Source organism: Onychomys torridus, chromosome 7 (genome assembly GCF_903995425.1).
Source record: "Onychomys torridus chromosome 7, mOncTor1.1, whole genome shotgun sequence".
Lineage (NCBI taxonomy): Eukaryota > Metazoa > Chordata > Mammalia > Rodentia > Cricetidae > Onychomys > Onychomys torridus.
The window spans coordinates 106,183,565-106,210,731 of record NC_050449.1 but is presented as its reverse complement, the minus strand read 5'-3'; the positions used below and the strand labels follow the sequence as shown (position 1 = coordinate 106,210,731).

The window sequence follows — 27,167 nt, the reverse complement described above, 5'->3', positions numbered from 1 at the left end:
GGAGGTGGTGGTGCATGCCTTTAATCCCAGCACTCAGGAGGCAGAGGAAGGCGGATCTGAGTTCAAGGCCAGCCTGGCCTAGAGTGAGTTCCAGGACAGCCAGGGCTACACAGAGAGTCACAAACAAACAAACAACAAATTTTTAAAAAGTACTAAACTTACTTCAGTTGTTAAAAAAAAGAAGAGAATAGAAAAGAAAATGAAAAGGGGCTGGAGAGATGGCTCAGAGGTTAAGAGCGCTGGCTGCTCTTCCAAAGGGCCAGGGTCAGATTCCCGGCACCCACAGAGCAGCTCACAGTCAGTGGTAACTTAGTCCCAGGGTATCCGATGTCCTCTTATGCCCTTCACAGGTACTGCATGCACATGGTACAAACACATACATGCAAGCAAAACACCCAAACATATAAAATAAAAGGAAAAGAAAAAAATATGTACTTTTTAGCTAAAATCTCCTTGAGGATTCCTTATAAAGCGATTTCTAAACCTTAACCTCCGGGCGGTGGTGGCACACGCCTTTAATCCCAGCACTCAGGAGGCAGAGGCAGGCGGATCTTTGTGAGTTCGAGGCCAGCCTGGACTATAGAGTGAGTTCCAGGAAAGGAGCAAAGCTACACAGAAACCCTGTCTCAAAAATCAAAACAAAACAAAAAATGGAAAAAGCCTTACTTTATGGGGCTGGAGAGATGGCTCAGTGGTTAAGAGCATTGCCTGTTCTTCCTGAGGTCCTGAGTTCAACTCCAAGCAACCACATGGTGGCTCACAACCATCTGTAATGAGATCTGGTGCCCTCTTCTGGCATAAAGTTGTACATGCAGATAAAGCACTCATATACATAAATAAATAATAAAAATCTTAAAAAAAAAATCAAAAACAAAAACAAAACTTAACCTCACCTCCAATCCCAACTGATCCAATAAGTACAGCTATGTATGTATCTGCAGAGGAAAAGACACAAGCTGCTTCTTCATCCTACAACACAGTGTCTTCCCGGGGTTGAGCAGATTAAATAGGTAAGATGTGGGCATGAGATGCAAGTGAGCACTGAGACTGGAAGCTGACACCTCAGAACAAGTCCAGATAAGCCAGGGACAGAAAAGAAAGCAGTGTAAGGCTATGAGAAACATGAGACTGCATGAGTTCCCTTGGCAACACCAAAAGAAAGAAAAAAGCCTGAGACCAATATTTTCCTAAAGATTAGGAAAATGGGAGTAGGAAATTGAAGACAGAAAGCTTAGAATAAGCCGGGGAGGTGGGTGCATGCCTGTAATCCCTGCACTTGAGAGACACGAGGAGCAGGGGCTCCAGGTAAGCCTCAGCTATTAAGTAAGTTCAAAACCAACCTGGGCAGAAGAACCCAGCCTGTCTCTAACAAACAACAAACAGAAAATTCAGAAAGGGTCTAGCATGGAATTAAAATCTTTTATTTGTTTATTTGTTTGTTTATTGTTATTTATTATGTTTGTTTATTGGCATTGGTGTTTTGTCATGTGTGTCAGGTCCCCTTAAACTGGAGTTACAGACAGTTGTGAGCTGCCATGTGGGAGCTGGGAATTGAACCCGGGTCCTCTGGAAAAGTAGCCAGTGCTCTTAACTGCTGAGTCATCTCTCCAGCCCTAGCACAGAATTAAAATGAGGCAGATAAAACATGGAGCAAAGAAGACACAAGCAGCATTACTAGGAAGAGGAGTGGCTGAGACAGCTGAGTGGTGAGGAGGGATGAAGAGGAAGGGAAGAAAGCCTCCCCAGGTCCAGGCCAGGCGAGGCCGGAAATGGACGGACACTTAGGTCCCACTTTGCCCCGCGGCCAGCTCTCCCTTCCCTCCTCCAACCATCCTAGTGTCTCCTCAGCCTCCCTTCTTCCCCACTCCTCTCCTTCACCAGTGCTCAAGGAGACCACACTGTAACCTCGGGGCTTATTAAACACATTTAATCTCCTGTAACTCAAAAACTTTATCCAAGACAAACTTTACATCTTTAAAGCAAACAAATGAAAAATAAAAAGCACAGCATAATTTTTTACATAGACTTCACTGAAGATTCCAAACCCCATCACTAAACTTCAAACACGTATTTCAGAAAAAAATTTTTTGAGACAAAGTCTCACTATGTAGCCACAGCTGGCCTGGCACTCCCTCTACAGGCCAGGCTGACCTGAAACTCACAAAGATCAGCCTGCCTCTGCCTTCTGGATGCTGAGATTAAAGGTGTGTGCCACTATATCTGACAGAAACTCATTCTTTTTTAACTTTACATGCATTGGTTTTTGCCTGAATGTGTACCTGTGTGACAGTGTCGGATCCCCTGGAACTGGCGTTACAGACAGTTGTGAGGTGCCATGTGGGTGCTGGGAACCTGGGTCCTCTGTAAGAGCAGCTAGTGCTCTTAACCACTGAGACATCTCTCCAGCCCTTCAAAACTCATTCTTAACAGAATACCTTTCATTTATAATCTCATGAAAAGTGAAAGAAAAAAAAAAAGAGCTGAAAGAAGACTCTAGGCCCTTAGTAGCAAACTACATGGAAAGAAAACAGCAAAGACAAGGCTGTCCAAGAGAATGTAACACGTCTTAGGAACCCACAAAACCCTGGGAAGGCTCAGATGTACAGTCCAAGGGAGACAGACCTCTACCTGAAGTGCAGTCCCAGGTTCCAAGTTAATAGTACATTAGCCACCCGGCAATGGCGCACGCTGTTAAACCCAGCACTCGGGAGGCAGAGCCAGGCAGATCTCTGTGAGTTCGAGGCCAGCCTGGTCTATAGAGTTCCAGAAGGGCCAGGGCTACACAGAGAAACCCTGTCTCAAAAAACAAACAAACAAACAAACAAACAGAATAGTAAATTAAGGTTTATGGTGATATTTTATTTGTGCTAAAATGTGATTTTATTGGTATGTTAATAAAGTTGCCTGGGGGTCAGAGCTAATAACAAGCCATTTAGCAGAAGTCTGGCAGTGGTAGCTCGCCCTTAATCCTGATCACATGGCAGACAGAATCTGTGTGTTCAAGGACACAGCCAGCATGGAGTGTGTCGTCTTTAATCGCAGTGCCAACCAGAGACCAGGAGGTCTGTACAGACAGGCAGTGATGAAGAAGTCATATGGTTAGGTTTAGAACCAATGAGAAGGCAGTACAGAAAGGCAATAAAAATACAGATACACAGGAAGTAGGTCTCTTTTCTCAGGGGAAGGACGGCAGCAGCTGGTAAGCTCAAGGCTATTTGCTAGTGCTCTGACCTCTCGGGCTTTTAACTCTTTATTTGGCTCTGTGTTTCTTATTTAATAAGACTGTTTAGAAATTACATCTACAAAGGTTAGGTGTTCAGAGTCATCTGCTCTGTGAGACTTCAAATAGCGTACAACTCAGGGCACTGAAGTGTGTCTTTCGGAGCTGGGTTGTAGCTCAGTAGTAGAACACTTGTGTAGCATGTGTGAGGATTTGGGATTTATCCCCAGCGTCACAATAAAAGAAAATGAAATGTTCATAGTACATGCCCTGAGTAATACCACCATTATCACAACTGTTACATTTTGTCTTCCTGAGGAACACCCACACACCCACTAGCAGCAGTTGTTCCTTCCGTTTTCTCTCCTCTTCCCAGTCCTAGGCAGTCATTAATCTATTCCTATTGCTGTAGACCATACCTGACCTAAGAATTACCACACCTGGTCATTTAATGCAAATGGAATCATACTGTGGAGCTTCTCATCACTGGGTTCTTGATATTCCACTGTATGACTACACTGCACTTGAATATCCACTCACTAGCTGATGTAAAGGCGAGGTGTTTTCATGGTTTTGTGACTCTGACTAACGCTGTCAGGAACACTTACATAGAGGTAGGACTTTGTAGAGACATGTTTTCCTGTAACTTGCTTATATAGCTATGAGTGGAACTTGCTGGGTCATGTGATAGGTCTACAATTGACATTCTGAAGAGTTATAAACTGTTTTCCCAAGTTGCTTTATTATTATATGTTCCCATGAAAGTTTCATCCCTTTAGACTTGAACTATCCTATGGTGGTGAGAAGAGGTAGGTAGCTTTGTTTTATTTTGTTTTTTGAGGTATGTAGTTTTGATCAGAATTTATTACATAGCTAAATGATATTCAGCATAATTTTATGTGTTCATAGCTATCTGCATATTCTTTTTTAAAAAGTATTTAATTCAGATCTTTTAAAAGTTGCATCACCTGTCATTTTACTGAGTTGTCCTTTATATAGTCAAGATACGAGTTTCATATATTTTAAAGTATTTTTTCCATCACATATGGGGTTTCTTACAATGTCCTTTGAGGCACATTTTGAATTATTATAAAAAAATTATTCCCTTTCCTCCCTCCACACACCCCTTTCTGTCTTTCAAATTTATGGCTTTTTCATTAATTGTTGCCACATTCATATATGTGTATAAACACACATATGTATTCTTAAATACAATCTGCTTGGTCTGTATAATATTACTTGTGTGTATTTTCAGGGCGAACCTAAAAGGCAGGTATTGGATAACCAATTGGTGTGCTCTTCCCTAGGGAAGACTATGTCTCCTGCTCTCATAACTATAGCTGCCTGTAGCTCTTTGTGTAAGGTTGAGGGGTTAAGTCTTTGGAAGGTCTCCCCTAGGGCTCCCTCCTTCATTAGCATGTCTATTATTGTTATCCTGTTCAGCTCATGTTTAGGAAGCCATGTTAGTGAGACTTCATGGGCAAAGCTTCAAACATTACTACAAGACACCATCGCACAGTAACCTTCCTGATCTCTGGCTGTTACTAAAACCTGTCTGCCCCTCTTTGGCAATATTCTCTGAGCCCTAGGTGTAGGAGTTGCTTTGTAGCTGTATTTATCCATTGGAACTGGGCTCTACAACTCTGCATTCTGATTGGCTGTGGTTTTCTGAAATGGTCTTTGTCTGTTGCAAAGAGAAGTTTCTTTGATGAGGGGTGAGAACCACATTTATCCATGAGTATAAGGACAATTATTTGGAATGTAGCTAGAGATTTTGGTACTAAACCAACCAGCCTTGGTTTAGTAAAGTGGTGGTTTTAGGCTCTCCTCCAAGATCCATGTCTTCACTAGCCCTGGGTGGTTGTCTAGGTTTCCAGTATTAGGGTTACTCTCAAGGTGCACATGCTATAGTACACCCTTAGAGTTACTGTGTCCTTCCGGTCACTGTTGTGCTTCATAGGCATCAGAGCTGGTAGGACTGTTGGTTGCTTTCTTCCTCTGAAAGCTGCATGGTGCCTTGTGGTACCATGAAGCTAGCTAGTCCTTAGGCAGAGGGCTTTCAGGTGAGTTCCAGTACAGGGTCCTTTGTGCCTAGCATTTAAAAGCAGTGATGCCTTTAGCAATAGGGACTTAACCTTCCACTTCCACAGGGCAAACAAGGGCAATGGCAATAGCCTGTGATGTTTTAGGAGCCTCTTGGACAACCTGACCAACAATTCAAACGAAGGCTTCTGATTCCTGGTATTGAAGTTTTTGTTAGATGGTCTTGGCTCATAGAGGGAGTATGGTCAGACTGGGTGAGAAATTTCATTCAAACTACATGTAAATATTTATATACAACTTTAATGTATATTATAGGCTTTTTGAAGTAGACTGTTACTAGTATGATTCCTATGACTTTTTCCTGACATCCTTACTATTATTTTACCATCTTCTTTCCTCCTGAGTAATCTCCCTCTCCCTAGTTAGAGCCCCACCACCATATCTTTTCCATTTCCCCCATCAGATGACTTATATCCTGCTAATCCCCTCTCTACTGATCCAATACCTACCCAAGCTCTACTTTAACAATGGTCTGTTTTCACTTTCCTGGTTTCTGCAGTTACTCCAGTATAGGTATCACACTTCAAAATTTGAAGCTAGGAGCCTTTGATGAGACATTTGTCCTTCTGGATCTGGGTTACCTCATTCAATATGATCTTTTCTAGTTCCATCCATTTTCACGATTTCATCTTTTTCTTTATAGCTGAATAGTATTCCATAGGGTATATGTATCCCATCTTCATTATCCATTTGTCAGCTGAAGGACATTTAAGTTTTCTTTATTTCCTGGATGTTGTCAATACAGCAGCAATGAACATAGCCATGTGTAGTATGATGCCAAGTACTTCTGGGTATATGCCAAGGAGTGGTACTGCTGGGTCATATGGTAAATTTATTTTTAGCTTTCAGAGAATTCTCCATACTGGTCTCCATACCCACTGCCCCAGTTTACAACAGTGAATGAGGCTTCCCTATACAGCTGCTCCCATCCCCTCTGGCATCTGTTGTCAGTTGTTCCATTGATTTTTGCAGTTCTGACTGAGGTAAGGTAAAATCTCAAAATTATTTTCATTTGCATTTCCCTAATTACTAGGGATGATGAGTATTTTTGAGACATTTTTTAGCCATTCTGTTTTTCTTCTTTTGAAAACTCCCTGTCCAAGTGCTAGGCCCACATTTTTTAATGGGTCATTTGCTTTTGATTGGTTGTTTTTTGGAGTTCTTTATACATTCTGGGTACTAATCCTCTATCAGATTTATAACTAGCAAAGACTCTCTCCCATTCTGTAAGCTTCTTCTTCACCAAATTTGTTTTTTAGGTGTATAGAACCTTTTTACATTTGCAAAGTCCCACAGGTCAGTTGCTGGCCTTAATTTTGGGGGTAAATAGAGTCCTATTCAAAAGTCCTCTCCTGCACCCATACCCTGTAGGTATTGAGTAAGCTTTCTTTTAGCAGAGCCAGTGTTTCAGGTTTCACATTGAGGTCTCTGATCCATCTGTAGCTTTTGTGCAAAATGATAGATATGGGTCTAATTTTATTCTTCTATGTGTGCACATCCAGTTGTCCCAGCACCATTCAATGAAGATGTTTGTTTTCTTTCTTTTGGTTTTTTGAGACAGGGTTTCTCTCTGTAGACCAGGCTGGCGTTGAACTCACAGAGATCCACCTGCCTCTACCTCTTGAGAGCTGAGATTAAAGGTCTGTGCTGCTGCCACCACCGCCTGGCCTAAGGATGCTTTTTCACTGCTTATGCTTTTGGCTTTTTTGGGGGTTGGGGGAGAGTTTCGAGACAGGATTTCTCTGTGGAGTTTTGGTGGCTGTCCTGGATCTTGCTCTGGAAACCAGGCTGGCCTCAAACTCAAAAGATCTGCCTAGCTCTGTCTCCCGAGTGCTGGGATTAAAGACATGTGCCACTGCCACCCAGCTGTTTTTGGCATCTTTATCAAATATTAAATGGCTGGCTGGGTGGTGGTTCCAGGACTGCCAAGAAAGGCCACACAGAGAAATCCTGTCTCAAAAAACCAAAACTTTAAAAAAGGAAAGAAAATGGCTGAAGTTACAGGTACTCATTTTTGGGTCTCTGATTTTGTTCTACTGCTAGCCTGTCTTTTCTTGTGCCACCATCATATTGTTGTTATTACTATGGTTCTGTAATACATGCCCAGATCTGAAATGATAATCCCTCCAGCATTGCTGTTATTTTATGGGTTATTTTTGCTGGTTGCTTTTTGTTTTGTTTTGGTTTGGTTTTTGCTTAGGATTATTTTGGCTACCCAGGGTTTTTTGTGTTTCCATATGAATTTTAAGATTTTTTTTTCTATTTCTGTGAAAAATGAGATGGGTATTTGACTGGGATTACATTGGCTTTTGTAAATAGCTTTTGGCAAAATAGTCCTTTTCATAATATTAATTCTACCAATCCATGAGCATGGGATGTCTTTCTATCTTCTATTGTCTTTTCCTATGTCATTCTTCAGAGGTCTGAAGTTTGCATTGTAGAGATCCTTCCTCCCTTGGTTATGTTTACTATTAGAGATTTTATTTTCTTAGAGACTACTGTGACTGGATTTGTGTCCATGATCTTTTTCTCTGTGTCTGGTATTGGTATAAAGAAAAGCTACTGAGATGAACAAAAATGCTATTGATTTGTGCAAGTTGATTCTGTAAGCTGCCAAATTGCTGAATTTAACACTCATAGATCAAATTTATTAATATTTTTCCTTTGGCGCACATGATTTGGTTTCAAATGCTGGAAAATGAGCTAATAATTTCTAAATGGTTTATCCCTTTAGCTCCTCTCATTCATTTTTAGTTAATCTTGGGTGATGCTGTTAAGGAGGATGGAACTCTGCATGTGGATATCTGGAGTATGAGCAAGCATCTTTTGCTGTTCTGCACTGTCTTAGCACAGCTGATGCGTGTCTACGACCCATGAAGATAAGACTTTGTTTCATGGCCCACGGGCAGCACAAGCAGTGCTGAGCTAGGGCACCACTGTCAGCGTGCGTCTCTGAAGACCATCTGACAGAGAACGCGCCTTTAAATTATCGTAAAACTATGATTTAATTGTTCTCCAGTTGTTTGAAATGAAGAATGCCTTTAGTACAAATAGGAGTGTGAACAAAACATAACTTTGAGAGCTCTATCCAACATAAAGTTTGGAAACCACAAAGAAAGCAGCAGGAAAATTAAAGTTAGAATGTGGCCACCATGACAAAAGGGTACCAAATGAATCCTCAGCATAAAGTCAGTTCCTGACACTGTATATGGGAAAAAGAAAAAGGGAGGATAAATGAAAAGTAAGTCATATTTTACCCTGTTGAAATTTATGATTTCTTTGCTATGTTTCTAGTATATTAATGATTCAAAATATTACTACCACAAGCTCAAACATCAAAAAGAATATAAACTGCAGGAGACTGCAGACTGGAAAAAAACAAAGTTTCACTAGACACTTCAAACACAAAGCATAGGCATCCAGTCACCTGGTTTCCTCCTACTGTTTGGGAAGCATCATCAGGAAGGACATCACCAGCACAGTGCATAAACAAACAGACTGGAGTCGGGAAGGAGCAGCTCCTTACTGGGCTCTCGTACTCCTTCAAGCACAACTAGTCATTAAGAGCATGAGAGAGCGCTGAGTCAGCAAGGGGTGGGGCTTTGCCTTAATACAGGCCAAGTGGGACACAGAAATCTCCGTTCATGCTGAACATGGTGGCACATGACTGGAGTCCCAGCACTCAGAACGCTAAAGCAGGAGGATTATGTAAGTCCCAGGCTTGGGCTAAGGCATAAGGCATCGTTTCAAACAAACAAACAAACAAACAAACACCCAGAGTTATCCCTCCACTCATATAGGAAATGATTAGAAACTACATTAAAATGAGGAAGTGACACACAAACAGAAATACCTTAGTAATTGGTTATACGGTTCTTAAGTAGACCCAAAGGCACTAGGTCATCCCACCCCTGGAAATACTTGTTTATTGCTACATTATTTATAATAGCTAAGAAGTGGGAACTCTTAGATGCACATCAACAGATGAATAAAGAAACTTTGGTATATATACACAATGGAAGTTTATGCAACTATAAAGAAAAGTAAAATTGTGACATTTGCAAGAATATAGATGTAACTGAAAGATAATACATTAAGTAAATAAGCTAGATTCAGAAAGACAAATACCACCAAGCAATGGTGGCGCATGCCTTTAATCCCAGCACTCAGGAGGCAGAGGCAGGTGGATCTCAAGGCCAGCCTGGTGTACAGAGTAAGTTCCAGAACAGTCAATGCTACACAAAGAAACTATCTCAAAAACAAAACAGAAAAACAAATACCATGTTTTCTCTTATATGCAGATCCTAAATTTAAAATTTTGTGAGCATATATATGGATATTTATATGTTTGTATTTAAGATGTGAAAGTCATGAAATTAGAAAGATGATCAGGAGAAAGGAAAACAGAATCTTAAGGTTGTGGGAGTAGGCAACAATTTATAAACCAGAAAGCAGAGGGGTCTGTCTAGGCGAAGGAAGGGAGCAGGCAGAAGTACACAGGGCATGTGGAGGACGGTGAGAAACAGAGATGACTAAAAATAAAGTATGATGACACATAGATGAAAATGACATAAAAAAAACCACTCTAATTTTTTAATGATAACCTAAAAAATTAACAAACAAAAAGACCCAGCGAGATGGCTCAACAGGTGTGTTTCCTGGCCAGTCTGATCACCTCAGCTCCTTCCCTAGAAACCCTATGATGGAGAGAGAACTAAGTCTTACAGACTGCCCTGCTCTGTGCATAGGTACAATGCTTTCCCTGCACTCACACATTAATCATTGTTTTAATTAACAAAAAAGACATGTACATGGGGGAGAAAAAAAGAAGTCACACTGTCAGAAAGTAAAATATCCAATCACAGAGTATAAGATAAAGGGAACATCATGCATTTAAGGAAGCTTGTATCTACAAGACAGGAAGATGTGCCCCAAGTCCAACTTTTGAAGACACAGTAGAGAGTGGCCAGACAGCTTATCAGTTAAGGGTGCTTGTTGCTCTTCCAGACAACCTAGGTTCAGTTCCCAGCCAACTACCTGGGGTGACTCACAGCTGCCTGTAACTCCAGATCAAAGGAGATGGGATGACCTCTTCTGGCCTCTTTAGGTACGGACATAACACATGACATATACTCACAAAGACACACACAAATAAAAATAAAAAATAACTGAAGAAAACAGACAATCCAGATTAATAAATGGACTAGAAACTTGAAAAGAACACTTCTGTAGAGAATATATTCCACTGCTGTGGTGGTACACACACATCAGACAAGTATGCAGGAGACTAGGGAACATTTGGAAATATACATATATCTCATCATGTACATACACACACACACACACACACACACACACACACACACACACACACATTAAAAGTTTATCCACGCCCCACCCCTCCAAAAAGAAAAAGAAAAAAAAGAAAATGCAGACTACTGATAGCCACAACAATACCAGTGGAAAATAAATGGCTACAAGCTAAGCTCTAGGGAAAAGATGTTAGGAGTAGCCGTTAAAAAAATTTGGGGAAAAAAAAAAATCACTTTGCCCAGCCCACCTTTACACACTTAAAATGCCCAACTGATTTTTAGTTTGTTTTTTTTTTTTGAAGCTGAGGATCGAACCCAGGGCCTTGCGCTTGCTAGGCAAGCACTCTACCACTAAGCTAAATCCCCAACCCAATTTTTTTTTTTTAACGAACTCTCATGAGACTCAATTTTTAGGGGTAGTAAGATAGCTTAGTGGCAAAAAGGTGCTTGTCCCAAAGCCAGATGATGTGATGATTCCCCCATGTTGTCCGATGGCCTTGCCACTCACACCCCAAATAAAATGTAATTTAAAACAGTATAAACTCTTAAGAAAAAAGAATACTGCTGGGCGGTGGTGGCACATGCCTGTAATCCCAGCACTCAGGAGGCAGAGGCAGGTGGATCTCTGTGAGTTTGAGGCCAGCCTGGTCTACAGAGTGAATTCCAGGACAGCCTCCAAAGCTACAGAAAAACTCTGTCTCAAAAAAAAAAAAACCAAAAAAATATAAATAAATAAATAAAGAAAGAAAGAAAGAAAGAAAGAAAGAAAGAAAGAAAGAAAAAGAAAAAAGAATACCTATCAATAGCCTACAACTAACATCTTTTTTTTTAAAGACAAGATCTCCCTCGCCCCAAACTCACAGAGGTCCACCTGCCTCTGCCTTCCAAGTGCTGAGATTGAAGGTGTGCATCACCACTCCAGCAACTAACACCATTCTTAACATTAAGAAACTAGACATTGTCTAAGATCAGACCAAGGCAAGATTGCAACTCCATTCTACTCTTTCTTAACAGCACATAAGAAATAAAGAAGACAAGAAAGAGAAATGAAAAATATACAGACTGGGAAAAATAAAACTTATCTTTGCAGGTGACAGGATTACCTATGGAAAAAATTCTAATTCACATACACCTTACCCTGGAAATATTAAGCATTTACACAGCTGAGTTGAAGGAAACCTGAAGCCAACTGCCTAGGTACATTACATTATTTACTTCTACAAACTGTTCCAAAAAACTCAGGATACATAGATCCTATAGATCCCCGCTGGCCTGGAACTCTCTGTGCAGACCTGGTTGGCCTCCAACTCACAGAGATTTGCCTGCCTCTGCCTCCCAAGTGCTGGGATTAAAGGTGCCACCACACCTGGCTCTAATTTTTTACTTTACTAAAATGAACAAAATTACAACTTTAAAAATCTGTAGCAATAGGCCAGGCATGGTGGCACACACCTTTAATCCCAGCACTCCAGGAGGCAGAGGCAAGTGGATCTCTATGAGTTCAAAGCCAGCCTGATCTACAGAGAGAGTTCTAGAACAGATGGGGCTATTACAGAGAAATCCTGTCTCAAAACAAACAAACTGTAGCAAAATATAAATTTGGGAAGACTTACCTAGCAGGGGGAATATCTCTCTTACACAGATCAAACCTCAGTTTTTCTCCTACATGTCTATAAATCTCCACTATAGCCGAAATTGCAGCATTTCTCACCTGTCAAAGAATTTAATACATTTTAAAAAACTTTGATGTGACACATACTTCCTTTCAAGATAACAATAAACTAGCAGGTCAACCTGACACTCTAAGTTGATTTTATTGTCTTTTCAGTTCCTGAGGAAATTATAACATGACATGTTATTAATGGAAACCCCAAACCAGTTTGTCAAAAAAGCCCTAGAAAACCCATTTAAAAAGGAGCAAGACATGGGGTTGGGGATTTAGCTCAGTGGTAGAGCGCTTGCCTACCAAGCACAAGGCCCTGGGTTCGATCCTCAGCTCAAAAAAAAAGGAGCAAGACCTTAGTGGTGGAGCCCTTGCCCAGCACATGTGAGACCTTCAGGTTCAATCCCTACTACCATCAAAAAAAGAAAGAAAGAAAGAAGGAAGGAAGGAAGGGAGGGAGGGAGGAAGGAAGGGAGATAGGAGATGGTTAATAGAAATCTGTGAATAAAAGCTACCAATTGGGATTTCAAAAAGTATAATTTCATTAACCTAAAGTACAGTTAATTAATTTTCCTGGAATAAAATTGTCTTTCAAAAATGTGTACTGAACTCAAAAAGGTATTTTTACATCAGCATTTCTAAAATTATTCAGAATAGCCAAAAGGTTAAAAAACTTTTTTCTATTCCCATATGTCTAGATACATAAAATGTGATGTCTGTGTTACTGGAAATTATTCAATGTTAGAGAGAAGAGGGAAATTCTGACACATTTTGCAACATGGATAACTTGTGGATCGATCAAAAAGGACAACTATTATCTGATTTGCTTCCACTAGGTCCCTGGAGCAGTCAAATTATGATGAAGAATGGTAGTTGCCAGCAGCTGGGGGAGAGGAATGGGAAGTTGTCTCATGGGTACAGAGTCTGAGTTCTGAGGAGGTAAAAGTTTTACAGGTAGATGATGATATAGTTGCAAGACAATGTGAATGTATTTAATACCACTGAAGTGTACACTTAAAAATAGTTGCAATGGTAAATTTTATATTTTATATAAGAGGTGAAAAAAGAATGAGGCCTAAGAGAACAAATTGAAAAACAACATTTACTCTTTTGCACAGCTCACTGTCAAAGAACAATTGAAAGCCCGGTGTGGTGGCACACACCTATAGTCCTAGCTTCCTGGGAGACTAAGGTGGGAAAAATCAATTGAGTTCAAGAGATTGAGGTCAGGCTGGGCAAGAAAAGGAGACCCTTTGTCTATAAATAAAATAGCAATTGAAGAGAGTAAAACTCTACAAACCTGTTGAGGGGCAACTAGAACTTGTAAGAAGGAAAAAAATCTTACTTAGTGTCACTCCAAATGCCCTAGCTAGTTCATAGATAAGGTTAGAGTATTACAAGCAACTATAGCACAGACAGCTCAGGGAGAGATGTGCCATGGACACAAAGGCCTTCCCTATGAAACAGGGCTATCAACAACTGCAACAGTTCTGGTATAAATGAACTCAAGAATGTAGGCCGGTGACATTCTACCTCAAGATAACATTAAGCTGGAGTACAGAAGGGAACCCAGGATTCTCTTAATCTGTCAAACTCAAGAACTAACCATTAAGTTCTTTCTATCTTTAACATCAGTCCAAGAACTGACAATAAACTTATCTTTGTTTAAAAATAAATAAGTAAATGAATGAACTCTGGTAGAAGGAAGAAAAAGAGGAAGAAAAAGGGAGAAGAGGCCTGTAGCCCTAGCTACTTGGGAGGGGAGAGCAGTAAGATCATGTGAGTTCAGTGGATTCTGAGCAACACAGCCAGACCCTCATTTAATTAAAAACAAGAGAAGGCAATCTTTTTACTATCCATCTTCTCTGTCTTTATTGTTATGGCTTAAATAAGGTAAGAGCACACGAAAGGGCAAACCACCCTCCCCGCCTACACATACACAAAGTCAATGCTTGAAAGTCAAAAAAATTTTACCTGGCTATTTGAATCTCCAAGTAAGATACACAAATGTGGCACCAACTTGCTGATGACCAGTGGTTGAGTTCCAAAGCTAAAAATAATTTGAGAAATAAAAAGAGAATTTGGTTTCATTGAAAACTCAACAAAGTATCCTGATGCTTTCTTCTTGTTCTTCTGTTTTTCAAGGTAAGTGTTGTTGGTTGTGTTTGTTCTTTTGGGGGGTCTGACACCTAGCTCCCAAATAAATCACACATAGAGGCTTATAGAGGCTTGTTTCGTTTTGTTTTGTTTTTGTTTTTGTTTTTTGGGTTTTTTTTTTTTTTTTTTTTGGTTTTTCAAGACAGGGTTTCTCTGTGTAGCTTTGGAGCCTGTCCTGGAACTCACTCTGTAGACCAGGCTGGCCTCGAACTCAGAGATCCACCTGCCTCTGCCTCCTGAGTCCTGGGTTTAAAGGCATACACAGCCACCACCTGGATAGAGGCTTATTCTTAATTATTAATGTCCAGCCTTAGCTTGGCTTGTTTCTTACCAGCTTTCCTTAACTTTAATTATCCCGTCTACCTTTTGCCTCTGGGCTTTTCCTGTGCTCTTACTCTTACTTTACTTCTGTAATCTTACTCTTACTCTGTGGCTGGCTGTGTAGCTGGATGGATAGACCCTGGAGTCCTCCTCCTTCTCTCACTACTTCTTCTCTCCTCCCAGGTTTCTCCTTCTATTTATTCTCTCTGCCTGCCAGCCCCACCTATTTCTCTCCTGCCTCACTATTGGCCATTCAGTTCTTTATTAGACCATCAAGTGTTTTAGACATGCAAAGTAACACAGCTTCACAGAGTTAAACTGATACAACATAAACAAAAGTAACACACCTTAAAATAAGATTCCACAAGATAGAGTTTCTGTGTAGCCCTGGCTGTCCTGGAACTCACTCTGTAGACCAGGCTGGCCTCAAATTCAGAGATCCACCTGCCTCTGCCTCCCAAGTGCTGAGATTAAAGGTGTATGCCACCAACACCATGCCTTCCTCTTTATCTCTCTCCTGACAACTTTGATGAAGAGCATGGATATACATTGTAAAGGACAAGTATCAAGCAAAGTGATGTGAAGCAGCAAAGAGTGCCAACTTGGATAATAAGTGTGACGGATGCAGTCCTAGTCAGGGTGACCACTGTGTGATGGAACACAACAACCAAAAGCACGCTGGGGAGGAAGGGCTTATTTGGCTTCACATCCATCACTGAAGGAAGTCAGGACAGGAATTCAAGCAGGGCAGGAACCTAGAGGCAGGAGCTGATGCAGAGGCCATGGAGGAGTGCTGCTTACTGGCTTACACTCATGGCTTGTTCAGCCTGCTTTCTTGTAGCACCCAGGACAACCAGCCAGGGATGGCATCACCTAAATGGGCTGAGCCTTTACCTATCAATCATTGACTAAGAAAATGCTTTACAGCTGGATCTTATGGGGGCATTTCTCAACTGAGGTTCCCTCCTTTTAGATAACTATAGCTCGTATTAAATTGACACATGATCCAAAAGTACAAAATACTCAACAGTAGTTTGACAACCCTGGCAGCCTATCAATTTACTTAAGAAAATATGAGCATGTACTTTTGAAATAGTATTTTTTTTAAATGACACTGGATCTCAATACACAGTAAAATAAAACAAGTAACTTAAGAGATCTTTACGTTTACTAATATTCTAAAGTCTAGGTTGAATGCAGATGACAAGAGAGCTAAAACTCAGAAAGTGTGCTCACTGGATGCCAAAACTGGCACTTGCCTGCAGGAACAACCCAGAGCAGTGAAAGAAGAGGAGGCCACACCACAGGAAGAGTTGAGAGACTACGTATCACCTATCATACTGCACAGTCTGGACAATTACTCTAGAATCAAAACAAAAGCCTCCACTCACATTTCTTCCACCTGCATCACAGCCCTGTGATGCCTCTCCTGTCAGGACTCTGTCTGCTGCTACTAGGTGCTGTACAAGCCCTAACAGAGTCCTGAGAGGTATATAATTTTAGCAGTCACCCACAGTGCTTAGAGCCAACTGGGAAAAGGGGTGTGGGGAAATGGCTTCAACATGTGACACACCACTGAGTTCAAAAGTTCTGAAGCAGATCCTAACAGAAAAAAGATTCAAACTTATTAGCACTATCAGTTCTACAACCACCAATTCTGCATGGCTAAAGAAAAGAGAGACAAATTTAAAAATTAATATGACATAGCTTACAGATACAATAGTAGCATTAAAGATTAAATTTTTTGGAAGATCAATTAATAACTACTTATAATTTATTTTCAGTCTTCCTTCACTTTGTGAAAAAAACAAACCCTGAGAAATGACTAAAAGCAAGCAAGCAGTTATAGTAATCACAGAACTTACATGTTCAAGGTTTCAATCAGACACAGACACACACCCTCTCGAGATCGAAAGTTCTTGTGCTTGAAACCAAAAGCCAGTTGCTCCCAGATGTACTATTGAGAAAACAAGTAGACACATGCGATTAAAGTCAGATAATGCATATGACCTTACAATTAAGTCATCAGGTATCAGGTATGTTCCATATTTGGGACATTTTTCAAATTTTGGAATTATTTACATGGTAACAGTATCTTGTTGCTAGGACACAAACCTAAACTGAAGAGTCATTTGTGTTTCATACTCACTTTACACATATAACCTGAGCATTATTTATATAGTATTTTTAGTACAGCTAAATTTTGACTATAGCCTGTCACATGGACCAGGTTGAAATTTTCCACTCACAGTCTTGTTATGTCAACTAACAAAAATTTTGGGGTTTTCAGATCAGGGATGCTCAATTCAAATTTACAAGGCTTATCTTGTTTGTTTGTTTTTGTGGGCTCCTACCCATTTAATATCTGAACCATAATTTTGTGTTTTAATTTACATAGTTTTCACTTTAAATTTCAGTAGCTGTAAGGGAAAGCATGCCCCATACATAGCATTTCCAAGAACACGGGTTTCTTCTATGCTAACAATGCTGCAATTATAAGCACGGTAGTCTAGGAAGCACTCTAGAGATGCAAAACTCCATAGCAACTACAACAGACCGTCACATGGAATGACTGCAAACATCTTATAATTAAAGCTTCTCTCTCTCTCTCTCTCTCTCTCTCTCTCTCTCTCTCTGAGCTGAGGATTGAACCCAGGGCCTTGTGCTTGCCAGGCAAGCGCTCTACTACTGAGCTAAATCCCCAACCCAGCTGTTTTCTTTTTAATACTAGACACAAATACAGAAACATTTGGGACAGGTCATTTTATGACTACCTAGTCTGTGGGGAGAAAGGAAAAATAAGCTTATACCAAATAATACAAAACAACTGTTTAGGTATAGTGTAGCAAGGACTTCAACTGTATCCTTCTAAACATACAGTAAATTTCCTCCACCCCCACCATGTGTGGGGTATGGGTGTGCACACACTTATGTGAGAGAGATGTGTACATGTGACTAGAGATGTGAGGACAGAGGACCACTTGCAAGAGTCAGGTCTCTCCTTCCATCATGGATCCTAGGGATCAAACTCTGAACTCAGGTCATCAGGCTTGTGAATTTTAAAAACCTTAACTAAGGTTAGATATATACTTCAACAACAGACCATTTTCCATTGAGATCCACAAGGCCCTGGGTTCTGTTGCTACCACCACCAAAGAGGGAGGAAATCTTATTTTGAATAACCTGTCTTGGCAACCCATCTCTGGAACTCTTTTTTATAAAAAAATGTTTACATCTACAGTACTCTTTGTAATAAGAAAATAAAAAACAATTTAAAATGTAAATTAGTAAACTATCCACAAAAATTTTAAAAGGTATTGTTATGAAGTATAAAATCCCTTCTAATCAGTTTCTCTTTATAACTCAGTACTCTTGCCTTATTAAACATATATAACATCATATATAGTTTAAGCACCACATGATACCAGTGTAAATATTATGTGAACCTTAAGCTATCCTCTCAACTGTGGTCTACAAGTCAGTTTATTTTTACTCTCCTTTCAAGGATTTCTATGCTATGGTTTGAATACGGTTTTCACCAAGGGTTTATGTGCCAGAGGCTTGGTCCTCAGCATAGCAGTGTTAAGATGGAAAGACCTGGGAGCTAGAAGTTCAGTGGTTAAGAGCAATTGCTGCTCTTGCAGAGGACATGAGTTCAGTACCCAGTACCCACACAATGGCTCACAACTGCCTCTGTAACTCCAATTCTAATTTTTGCAGGTACCTGCATACATGTGGTATACATACATACATATAAAATGATTTTTTATATAAGATCTTTATTGATAGATAATTCACATAGTATACAATTTTTCTGTTTGCACAATTTGATAGACTTTAGTCCAGCATCTTCATAGGCCCATGACACCATCACCACTTCCTTTTTTAAAATAAATTTTTAATGGAAGGACCTTTAAAAAACATAGTGAGCTGGGCGGTGGTGGAACACACCTTTAATCCCAGCACTTAGAGCCAAGTGGAGCTCTATGAGTTCGAGGCCAGCCTGGTCTACAAGGTGAGGTCCAGGACAGACACCAAAACTATACAAAGAAACCTGTCTTGAAAAAAACAAAACAAAATGAAACAAAACAACAACAATAAAAAACCCACAAAACACAGTGAATTGCTCAAAAAAAAAAAAAAATCTTGGCCCTTAGTTTCACATAAGCATGCTAATATTTCTGCCATCACGCTACCACCTCCCATGAGGTGATGCCCCTAGCTGGAGCTAGTGGTAAAGTATTATTTTAAGGTGAGTTACTTTTGTTTATGTTACACTGGTTTAACTCTGTGAAGCTGTGATACTTTGCCTGTCTAAAACACCTGATGGTCTAATAAAGAACTGAACAGCCAATAGCAAGGCTGGAGAAAAGATAAGCAGGGTTGGCAGCCAGAAAGAATAGACAGAAGAATAAATCTGGGAGGAGGAGCCAGAGAAGGCGGAGGACCCAGGGGTCAGCCACTCAGCTACACAGCCAGCCACTGAGTAAGATTTACAGAAGTAAGATAACAGGAAAAGTCCAGAGGCCAAAGGTAGATGGGGATAATTAAAGTTAAGGAAAGCTGGCTAGAAGCAAGCCAAGCTAAGGCCGGACATTTATAATTAAGAATATGCCTCTATGTGTGATTTATTTGAGAGCTGGGTGGTGGGTCCCCCAAAAGAGCAAAGACAAACAACAGGAGCTGTGCCCACAAAACTATAACCTCCAAAGCTATGAGCTAAATACATTTTTTTTAATGTGTACAGTGTTCTGTCTGCATGTTTGCCTGTAGGCCAAAAGAGAATACCAGATCTCATTACAGATGGTTGTGAGCCACCACGTGGTTGCTGGGAATTGAACTCAAGACCTCTGGAAGAACAGCCAGTGCTCTTAACTGCAGAGCCATCTCTCCAGCCTCCTAAATACATCTTTTTTTGTTACAGGTATCTAACCTTAGACATTTTGTTGTAACAACATAAAACAGACCAATACATTACTAGTACATGAGCATATATACATGTGCATGTGTGTTCATAGGTATGGGTGAATGTGAGTACAGGAACATAAGTATGTATACATGTAGAAGTCAGAGGACCACCTTGTATATTGTTCCTTGGGCGCTATCAACCTTATTTTTTTTTTTTTGGTCACAAGTCTCTCACTGGCTTAAAACATGCCAAAGCAAGCTAAGCTAGATTCACTGACCAACAAGCCCCAGGGATCTACCTGTCTCTACCTCCCATTACTGGAATTACAAACATATGTCACACGCTCAACTTCTAGAGCTCAAACTAACATTCTCTTACAGACTGCTATGTACCCTGCAATCAACACATTCTTTAAGGGCAAATTATTTCTACTATATTCATAAAACACAAGTTGTCATAAAGCATGCTTTATACGGGTGGTGGTAGTACATGCCTTTAAACCTAGCACTAGGGAGACAGAGGCAGGCAGATCTCTTTGAGTTTGAAGCCAGCTTGGTCTACAGAGCAAGATCCAGTACAGCCAGGACACACAGATACCCTGTCTCAAAAACCAAACCAAAACAAACAAACAAACAAAAAAACCCAAAACAACACAAGATAAAAAATACCCATAAAACATGCTTGACATAATCAATAGCCACTTATGAAAATAAAAGAATTTCTTCTTGTTTCTGAAAGACACAGAAATTAATATAATATTCATTAGTTTTCAAAATAAAACTTCTTTTTCAGTATCTCATAATTTGCCAGTGAGAAAAACCAGAAAATGGTGAAGCATAACTACAATCAGAACACTGTCAAATCACTTATGTTTTTTTTAAAACACAAGTAACTGAAAAACAGAAAACTTACATGAAAAGAAACAAACTTACCTATTGGCACTATACCTTAAGTTTGAACTTCTTTAAAACATTAGCAATAATCCACTATTTATAATTCTACCACTCATGCTGCTTGAATGTTTATTAGCTTGCTGCATTTATCGAATGCTAAGATTTCTTCGTTCAGTGCAAGCCTACCATAGGTGGTGCCACCTCATCCATCAGCTTCAGCGTCAGGTTCTGAGCTTCGTCTCGAATTTTGTCTTTGGCATCTCCCATTCTGTCTACTAAAGCTGTGGTAACTAAAGGGGGAAGAATAAGTATTTACAACGTCACCATAAACCATAGTTTACAAAACTACGAATAGCCACTGTTTCCGTAAATAATTATGAGATTATTTTAAGTTCCTGAGTCATGAGTTCAAGGGAAAACAATGAACAAATTTCAATGTAGTTTGTACAGTCATATCCACTTAGGACAGTGCTCAAAACCAGACAAACAGTATTGTTCTATTTGGAGGTATGTATGTGGTCAAGATCCATAGACAAGTAATAAATGCTTTCCTCCAGGTTATGACAGGGGAGACCTCTGGTAGAGTGAAAAAGTATCCTCAAGAAACACAGACAGGGGTAGTCTATAGCATGAATCTTAAAAGTTCTTATTAATAAAAACAAACCTGGAGCCAAGTATTGGGGTGAATGCTGGAAGATCAGACAAGCAGAACCAGCCACAGCTACCTCACCTTGCCAATTCCTCAGCTGATCTGTTTCCTCAGACTGGAAGCCTCTGTGTCCTTACCCAAATAGATCTCAGCTGAACTGTGCTGCTCAAAAGCCTAAAAGTGTAACCAGCTCTAGTTCCTGGTCCTCATGCCTTATATACCTTTCTGCTTTCTGCCATCACTTCCTGGGATTAAAGGTGTGAGTCACCATGCCTGGCTGTTTCCAGTGTAGCTTTGAACTCACGGAGATCCACATGGATCTCTGCCTTTAGAATGCTAGGATTAAAGGCGCATGTGCCACCATTTTCTGGCTTCTGTATCTAGTGGCTGTTCTTTCCTCTGACCCCAGGTAAGTTTATTAGGGTGCACAATATTTTGGGAAACATATCACCACAGTAGTCCCAAGACTTGGCAGACTTAAGTTTCTGAACCCAAGCATAGTCAAGGGTTGGTTTTATAATTATTCTTTAAATTCCATGTTATGCATTCTTCTTGTTGAACACATTTCACAACAAACAGAAACAAAAACATAGGCCTAAGTCTAGGTTTTAAAGGAGAAGTAGAAGAAACAAAATTTTAAAAAGGGATGCACTTCTCTAGTTTACTTACAGAAGGTGTAATCGGGGGTGGGGGGGTGGGGGGGGGGGGGAGCCTTCAAGTTGGGTATGGAAGGAAGCACATGCTTTAACCCCAGAAATGGGGAGGCTCTCAGGCAGCAGGAGGGAGAGTTCCAGAGAGAACATGCCACAATAAAACAAAATCAGCCCTCACAATTAAAATCGTAAACATGGGGCTGGAGAGATGGCTCAGTGGTTAAGAGCACTAGCTGCTCTTCTAGATGACCTGGGTTCAATCCCCAGCACTCACATGGCAGCTCAAAACCATTCAGAACTCCAGCTCCAAGAGATCCAATGCCCTCTTCTGGCCTCCATAGGTATCACACATGCAGACATTCACACAGGCAAAAGATCCATATATATAAAATAAAAAAGCAATAATAAATGTATTCAATCATAAACCAATATAAGTATTGTTCATGGCTAGGAATATGGCTCCGTAGTCTAGTGCTTGCTGGACAGTACAAGACCCTGGGTTCTACCCCAGCACCATTTTAACAAATAAGCACCACCACATGAGTCAGCAGGCACAATGAAAATCTTTTCTTATTTTGTTTAGATGTAGTATTAACAGGAATCATTCAATATCTGTTAGACTGGCTATTATGGGAATCTCTGTTTCTTCTAAATCACAGAACATAATAGTAAAAAATAAATTACCTCATTTAATCCTTATAACAATACTATTAGATTACAATACTATTAGGTAGTAAAACCAGTGTTTACTTATAATTTAATAGTTGGGAGTGTGTGTGTGTGTGCGTGTGTGTGTGTGTGTGTGTGTGTGTGTGCGCGCGCGCGCGCGCGCACGCGCGCGCGCGCGCTGGCATCCATACAACAGTAACAGGGAAAAAGACACTATGTTCCTAAGAGGTAGAATCTAACTACAAAAGAAAATTCAGATTTTGGACCAAATAGGGGCTCATTTTAATACTAAAAAATATTTTAGGCCACATGTAAAATCTGATGGCACATACCTGTATCTCAGTACTAGGGGGTGGGGAAGTGGAGGCAGCCCAGATTACATAGTGAGTTCAAGACAAGGTTGGGATCTATATAGTAAGGAAGGCTCTGTCTCAAAATTAGCATAAAATTTTAGAGCCAGCTGTGGTGGCTCGTGCCTATGATCCTGCACTCAGAAGGCTGAGGCACAAAGACAGCCATGAGAGTCAAGACCAGTCTGGGGAACATAGGAAGTTCCAGATTACAGAGCAAAATCTTATCTAAAAACAAACTAAAACAAAAGCACTTTTTATAGAATATAAACATTTAAAAACCTTTAATAACTGTAGTACATGAGCATCATATTGTATTAAACAAAAATATCATTACTTTTGTACTGAAATTTTTAGTTGTGTGTATGTGTGCACAAGTGTACATACGAGCACCTATGCCTTGACACACACAGGTGGGAAGGTCAGAGGACAACTTCATGAAGTCAGTTCTCTCCTCACACCTTCGCACGGGTTCTTGGGATCAAACTCAGGTCAACAGGCTGGTGTGGCAAGCACCTTTACCTGCGGGGTTGCCGCACTAGCTCCTAAAGCCCTTTGTACACTTATTCTCTTGGAGACAACATTTTATTTAGTTGTACCTAATTATTAATTACAGGAGGCAGCAAATTTTCCTAAACTTCAAAGTTTCCTTGTTTACCCCTCATGACTAGAGAGAAGATGAAGTAAACAGGAAAAAATATAATAAGCATTTGGAACTGTCAGCAATATACACTAAAGACCTGTTCACATATGACCTGTGAATCATTAATAACTACAGTGAACACTGTGTCTTTACTAGGCACCCAGAAAGAGACTGCCACTCTGTAAACTCAGAGAATTTAAACAAATGTATCAATTTACCACAGACTGTACCTTGAGGTGAAATACTGAAAACTGAAGTGTAGGTGTTAGTAGTTTCATTCTATTGGTATTATAAAATGTAAAATTAATCTACAAGACATAAAGATCAGGACTGAATGTCCTGAAGACTCTGGCACCCTATTACACCATTTAGGGTTTAGACTGTCTGTTCAATTTTTTTTTTTTTTAAAGATTTATTTATTTATTATGTATACAATGTTCTGTCTGCATGTGTCCCTGCAGGCCAGAAGAGGGCACCAGATCTCATTACAGGTGGTTGTGAGCCACCATGTGGTTGCTGGGAACTGAACTCAGGACCTCTGGAAGAGCAGTCGGTGCTCTTAACCACTGAGCCATCTCTCCAGCCCTATCTGCTCAATTTTTATACTACAACTTTATTAAACTTGGTTACCATAAACCAGAGTTAGTGATCAGCCTCAGTGTGAACAGATCACTTATGAAGCAAGACACTGGGTCCATACTCTCTTCAGAACCGTATCTAACACTCTAAAGACTGAGCTACGTGCAAATCTCTTTTGGAACTAGAGATGAAATGGAACAGTACTTCCAATGTTTCAAGAACACATTTTTACTTTTAATGTACAAAGGACTGATGTACACATGAATTCACAGATGTTGCAGCACGCACAGGACTACCTGAGTTCAAGTGAAATGGGACAGCAGCACTGACAAAGGAAAGTGGACAGGCTCCCACCCTCACGAAGAAGCTATCTGCAACTGACACCAGCTGGCAAAGGAAAAACTGGTTTTTTGCAAGGGGCTCTCACTGGGATATTATGAACACTTAAGTTCTTTATACCATGTGGGCTCTGGGAATGGAACTCAGGTCATCAGGCTGTTGACAAACACTTTTACCCACTAAGCCATTGTATTGGCCCTGTACAGAATTAGGTAGTCTCTTTAAGGCCTGTGATAGGACTAAACAAGAAAGCAAATTTGAGGTACTCCAGTTCTTGAAGAACATGCAGACATACTGTCTACTCTCCAAGTCAGAAATATGTGATAATACTCTTTCAGATACACAACCAATACTTTTATTATTTATTTGTTTGTTTGTTTGTTTGTTTGTTTGTTTGTTTTTGGAGACAGGATTTCTCTGTGTAGCTTTGTGCCTTTCCTAGAACTCACTCTGTAGACCAGGCTGGCCTCGAACTCACAGAGATCTGCCTGCCCTGGAACTCACAGAGATCCGCCTGCCTCTGCCTCCCGAGTGCTGGGATTACAGGAATGCGCCACCACCGCCCGGTCCAATCAATACTTTTAAAGAAGGATTGCAATAAATGGCAGCAAATTAAGATCAAGTTTTCCTATCATAGCACATGAGCTCGCAAGAAATAACAAGTTCAAGTTTTACAAAGGATCTTCAAAGTGAAAACAATATTGACTAACAGTAGCTATGCAGTAAGACCAAAATAAAGAATAAAAATAAAAAATAAATAAAAAGCAAAGTAAAGCTCTATGGACCCAAGTAAAAGGAAGTTGTAATTCAACTTCAACTCATAATTACACATAAGAGAAGATCAGGCACACCTTATCATCCAATTTCTCAAAGTCCAAAGTATGAAACTTTATTTTTAAAATTCTCATTTATGCACTCAAAAACAAACATGTTTTCAAAGTGTGGTTTTTAAACATCTACTATCAGTTTTAAGCAGGACACAGACAGTAAAAAATTTCTCTTCAGAAGCCATTAATACTAAGGGTGTGAACTACCAAGTAGTGATTAAAAGTGAAACCCAAGAAACCTATTTGAGAAAACAGAAAAGAAAAATAGAAAAATTGACACAATTTGGTGGCATATCAAACATGAAAAAGTTTATCAAAGATATTTGAAAGTAAGTGTAATAATATGTTGACATTGTGGGCATTAACTTAAACCACAAAAGAAAGCCACAATTTAAGGTTGTATTTCTGTATGTTGCTATAAAATAGTACCAAACTCATTCATAAAGCATTCTAAGTGCACAGGAATATCACACGTGTTTAGTCAAAGCCAACTGCATAACTGTATCCTGCAGAGCAGCGGCTTCAAGTAGCACAGTGAGCATGCAGCAAACATGTCCAACTGCTGCTCAGAGTAAAGCCAACAAACCGTGATAAGGAAACAGTATTGATGGGGGCTTCTGGGACAATCTAACCACAGGAACTTTATTCAACCTAATAATAAGAACTTGTGGGACTGGAGTAAAGCTCAGGGTTAACGTTGTGTGCTTAGTGTGCAAGACTCAGGCTCCGCATCAAACAAGACAAAAGCAAGGCTTTATATTTCTTTCATTTTGATGTAACACACTGTTACTATATTTCATAAAATATTGGTCTGAACAGACATCTCCATAGATAGTGTGAAAAATAGCAATGTAGCTGGCATGGTGGCGCACGCCTTTAATTCCAGCACTTAAGAGGCAAAGGCAGTAGGCAAAGTTTGAGGCCAGCGTGGTTTACATAGTGAGTTCCAGGCCTGCCAAGGCCATACATTGAGACTCTGTCTCAAAACAATAAAAACACACACAAAAAAAGAACCCCATAGCATGTAAGTTATATTATAAATTTTGTCATTTTACAAAAAATGAGATACACTAAAAAAGATGAGCACATGACATAAATACTTATTAACAGTATCCAGAAGGTTGTGTTGTCTTGTTGCTTTTGCTTTCTGCAGAACTGTAATTATCTATTTAAGAAGCTTTCAACTCCTTTTGAGTAAACTAAAATGCTAAAGTGCTGAGCTGTAGGAGGAAAAAAAATATATATAGATAGATTAGACAGATAGATAGACAGACAGACAGACAGGGTTTCTCTGTGTAGCCTGGAACTCATTCTGTAGACCAGGCTGGCCTCAAACTCACAGAGATCCTACTGCACCTCTACCTCCTGATTGCTGGGATTAAAGGCATGTACCACTATCGGCCAGCTCAAATTATTTTTTTAATTGACTTTAATTTAATGTGTCTATGTGTCTGTGTGTGCTGTGTGTGTACAAGTACCTTCAAAGACTAGAAGAGAGCATCAGATCTCCTAGAGCTAAAATTAGAAATGGTTGGGAACCGCCTGCTGTGAGTGCTGAGAATCTAACTCAGGCCTTCTGGAGAGCAAGAGCTTTAACTACTGAATCAATCATCACTCCAGTCCCCAAACTACATGTTTTCTAAATTTACAGAAACTAATTCTGTTTAACAAAAACTCAAAGAAAAAGTCACTATATCAAACTCCACAATAATTCTTAAAGTGAACTTACCCATTGGTACATAAGATTTAAATCGTGTCGACAGTCTATCCACAAAGGCACTTAAAATCTCCAATCCTAATAATGATACCTGCAAACAGAAAGAGACTTAATGAATACAAATTACTGACACATACTGTAAGATCAGTATATAATTTTTAAT

The 27,167-nt window shown here is 39.9% G+C and overlaps 1 protein-coding gene across 26 annotated transcripts in view; it reads right to left on the bottom strand.

Annotated features, from left to right (window-relative positions):
* Positions 1-27,167, bottom strand: part of Clasp2 (cytoplasmic linker associated protein 2) — a 198,664-nt gene that overhangs the window by 158,572 nt on the left and 12,925 nt on the right. For all 26 annotated transcript variants that reach the window (XM_036192030.1, XM_036192036.1, XM_036192031.1 and 23 more), the window contains exons 2-6: positions 27,017-27,095; positions 20,765-20,868; positions 16,642-16,733; positions 14,273-14,348; positions 12,249-12,346 (exon numbers count right to left, since the gene is read on the bottom strand). In XM_036192030.1, the coding sequence (XP_036047923.1) occupies positions 12,249-12,346; positions 14,273-14,348; positions 16,642-16,733; positions 20,765-20,868; positions 27,017-27,095 (449 nt within the window). The remainder of the gene's footprint in view (positions 1-12,248; positions 12,347-14,272; positions 14,349-16,641; positions 16,734-20,764; positions 20,869-27,016; positions 27,096-27,167) is intronic.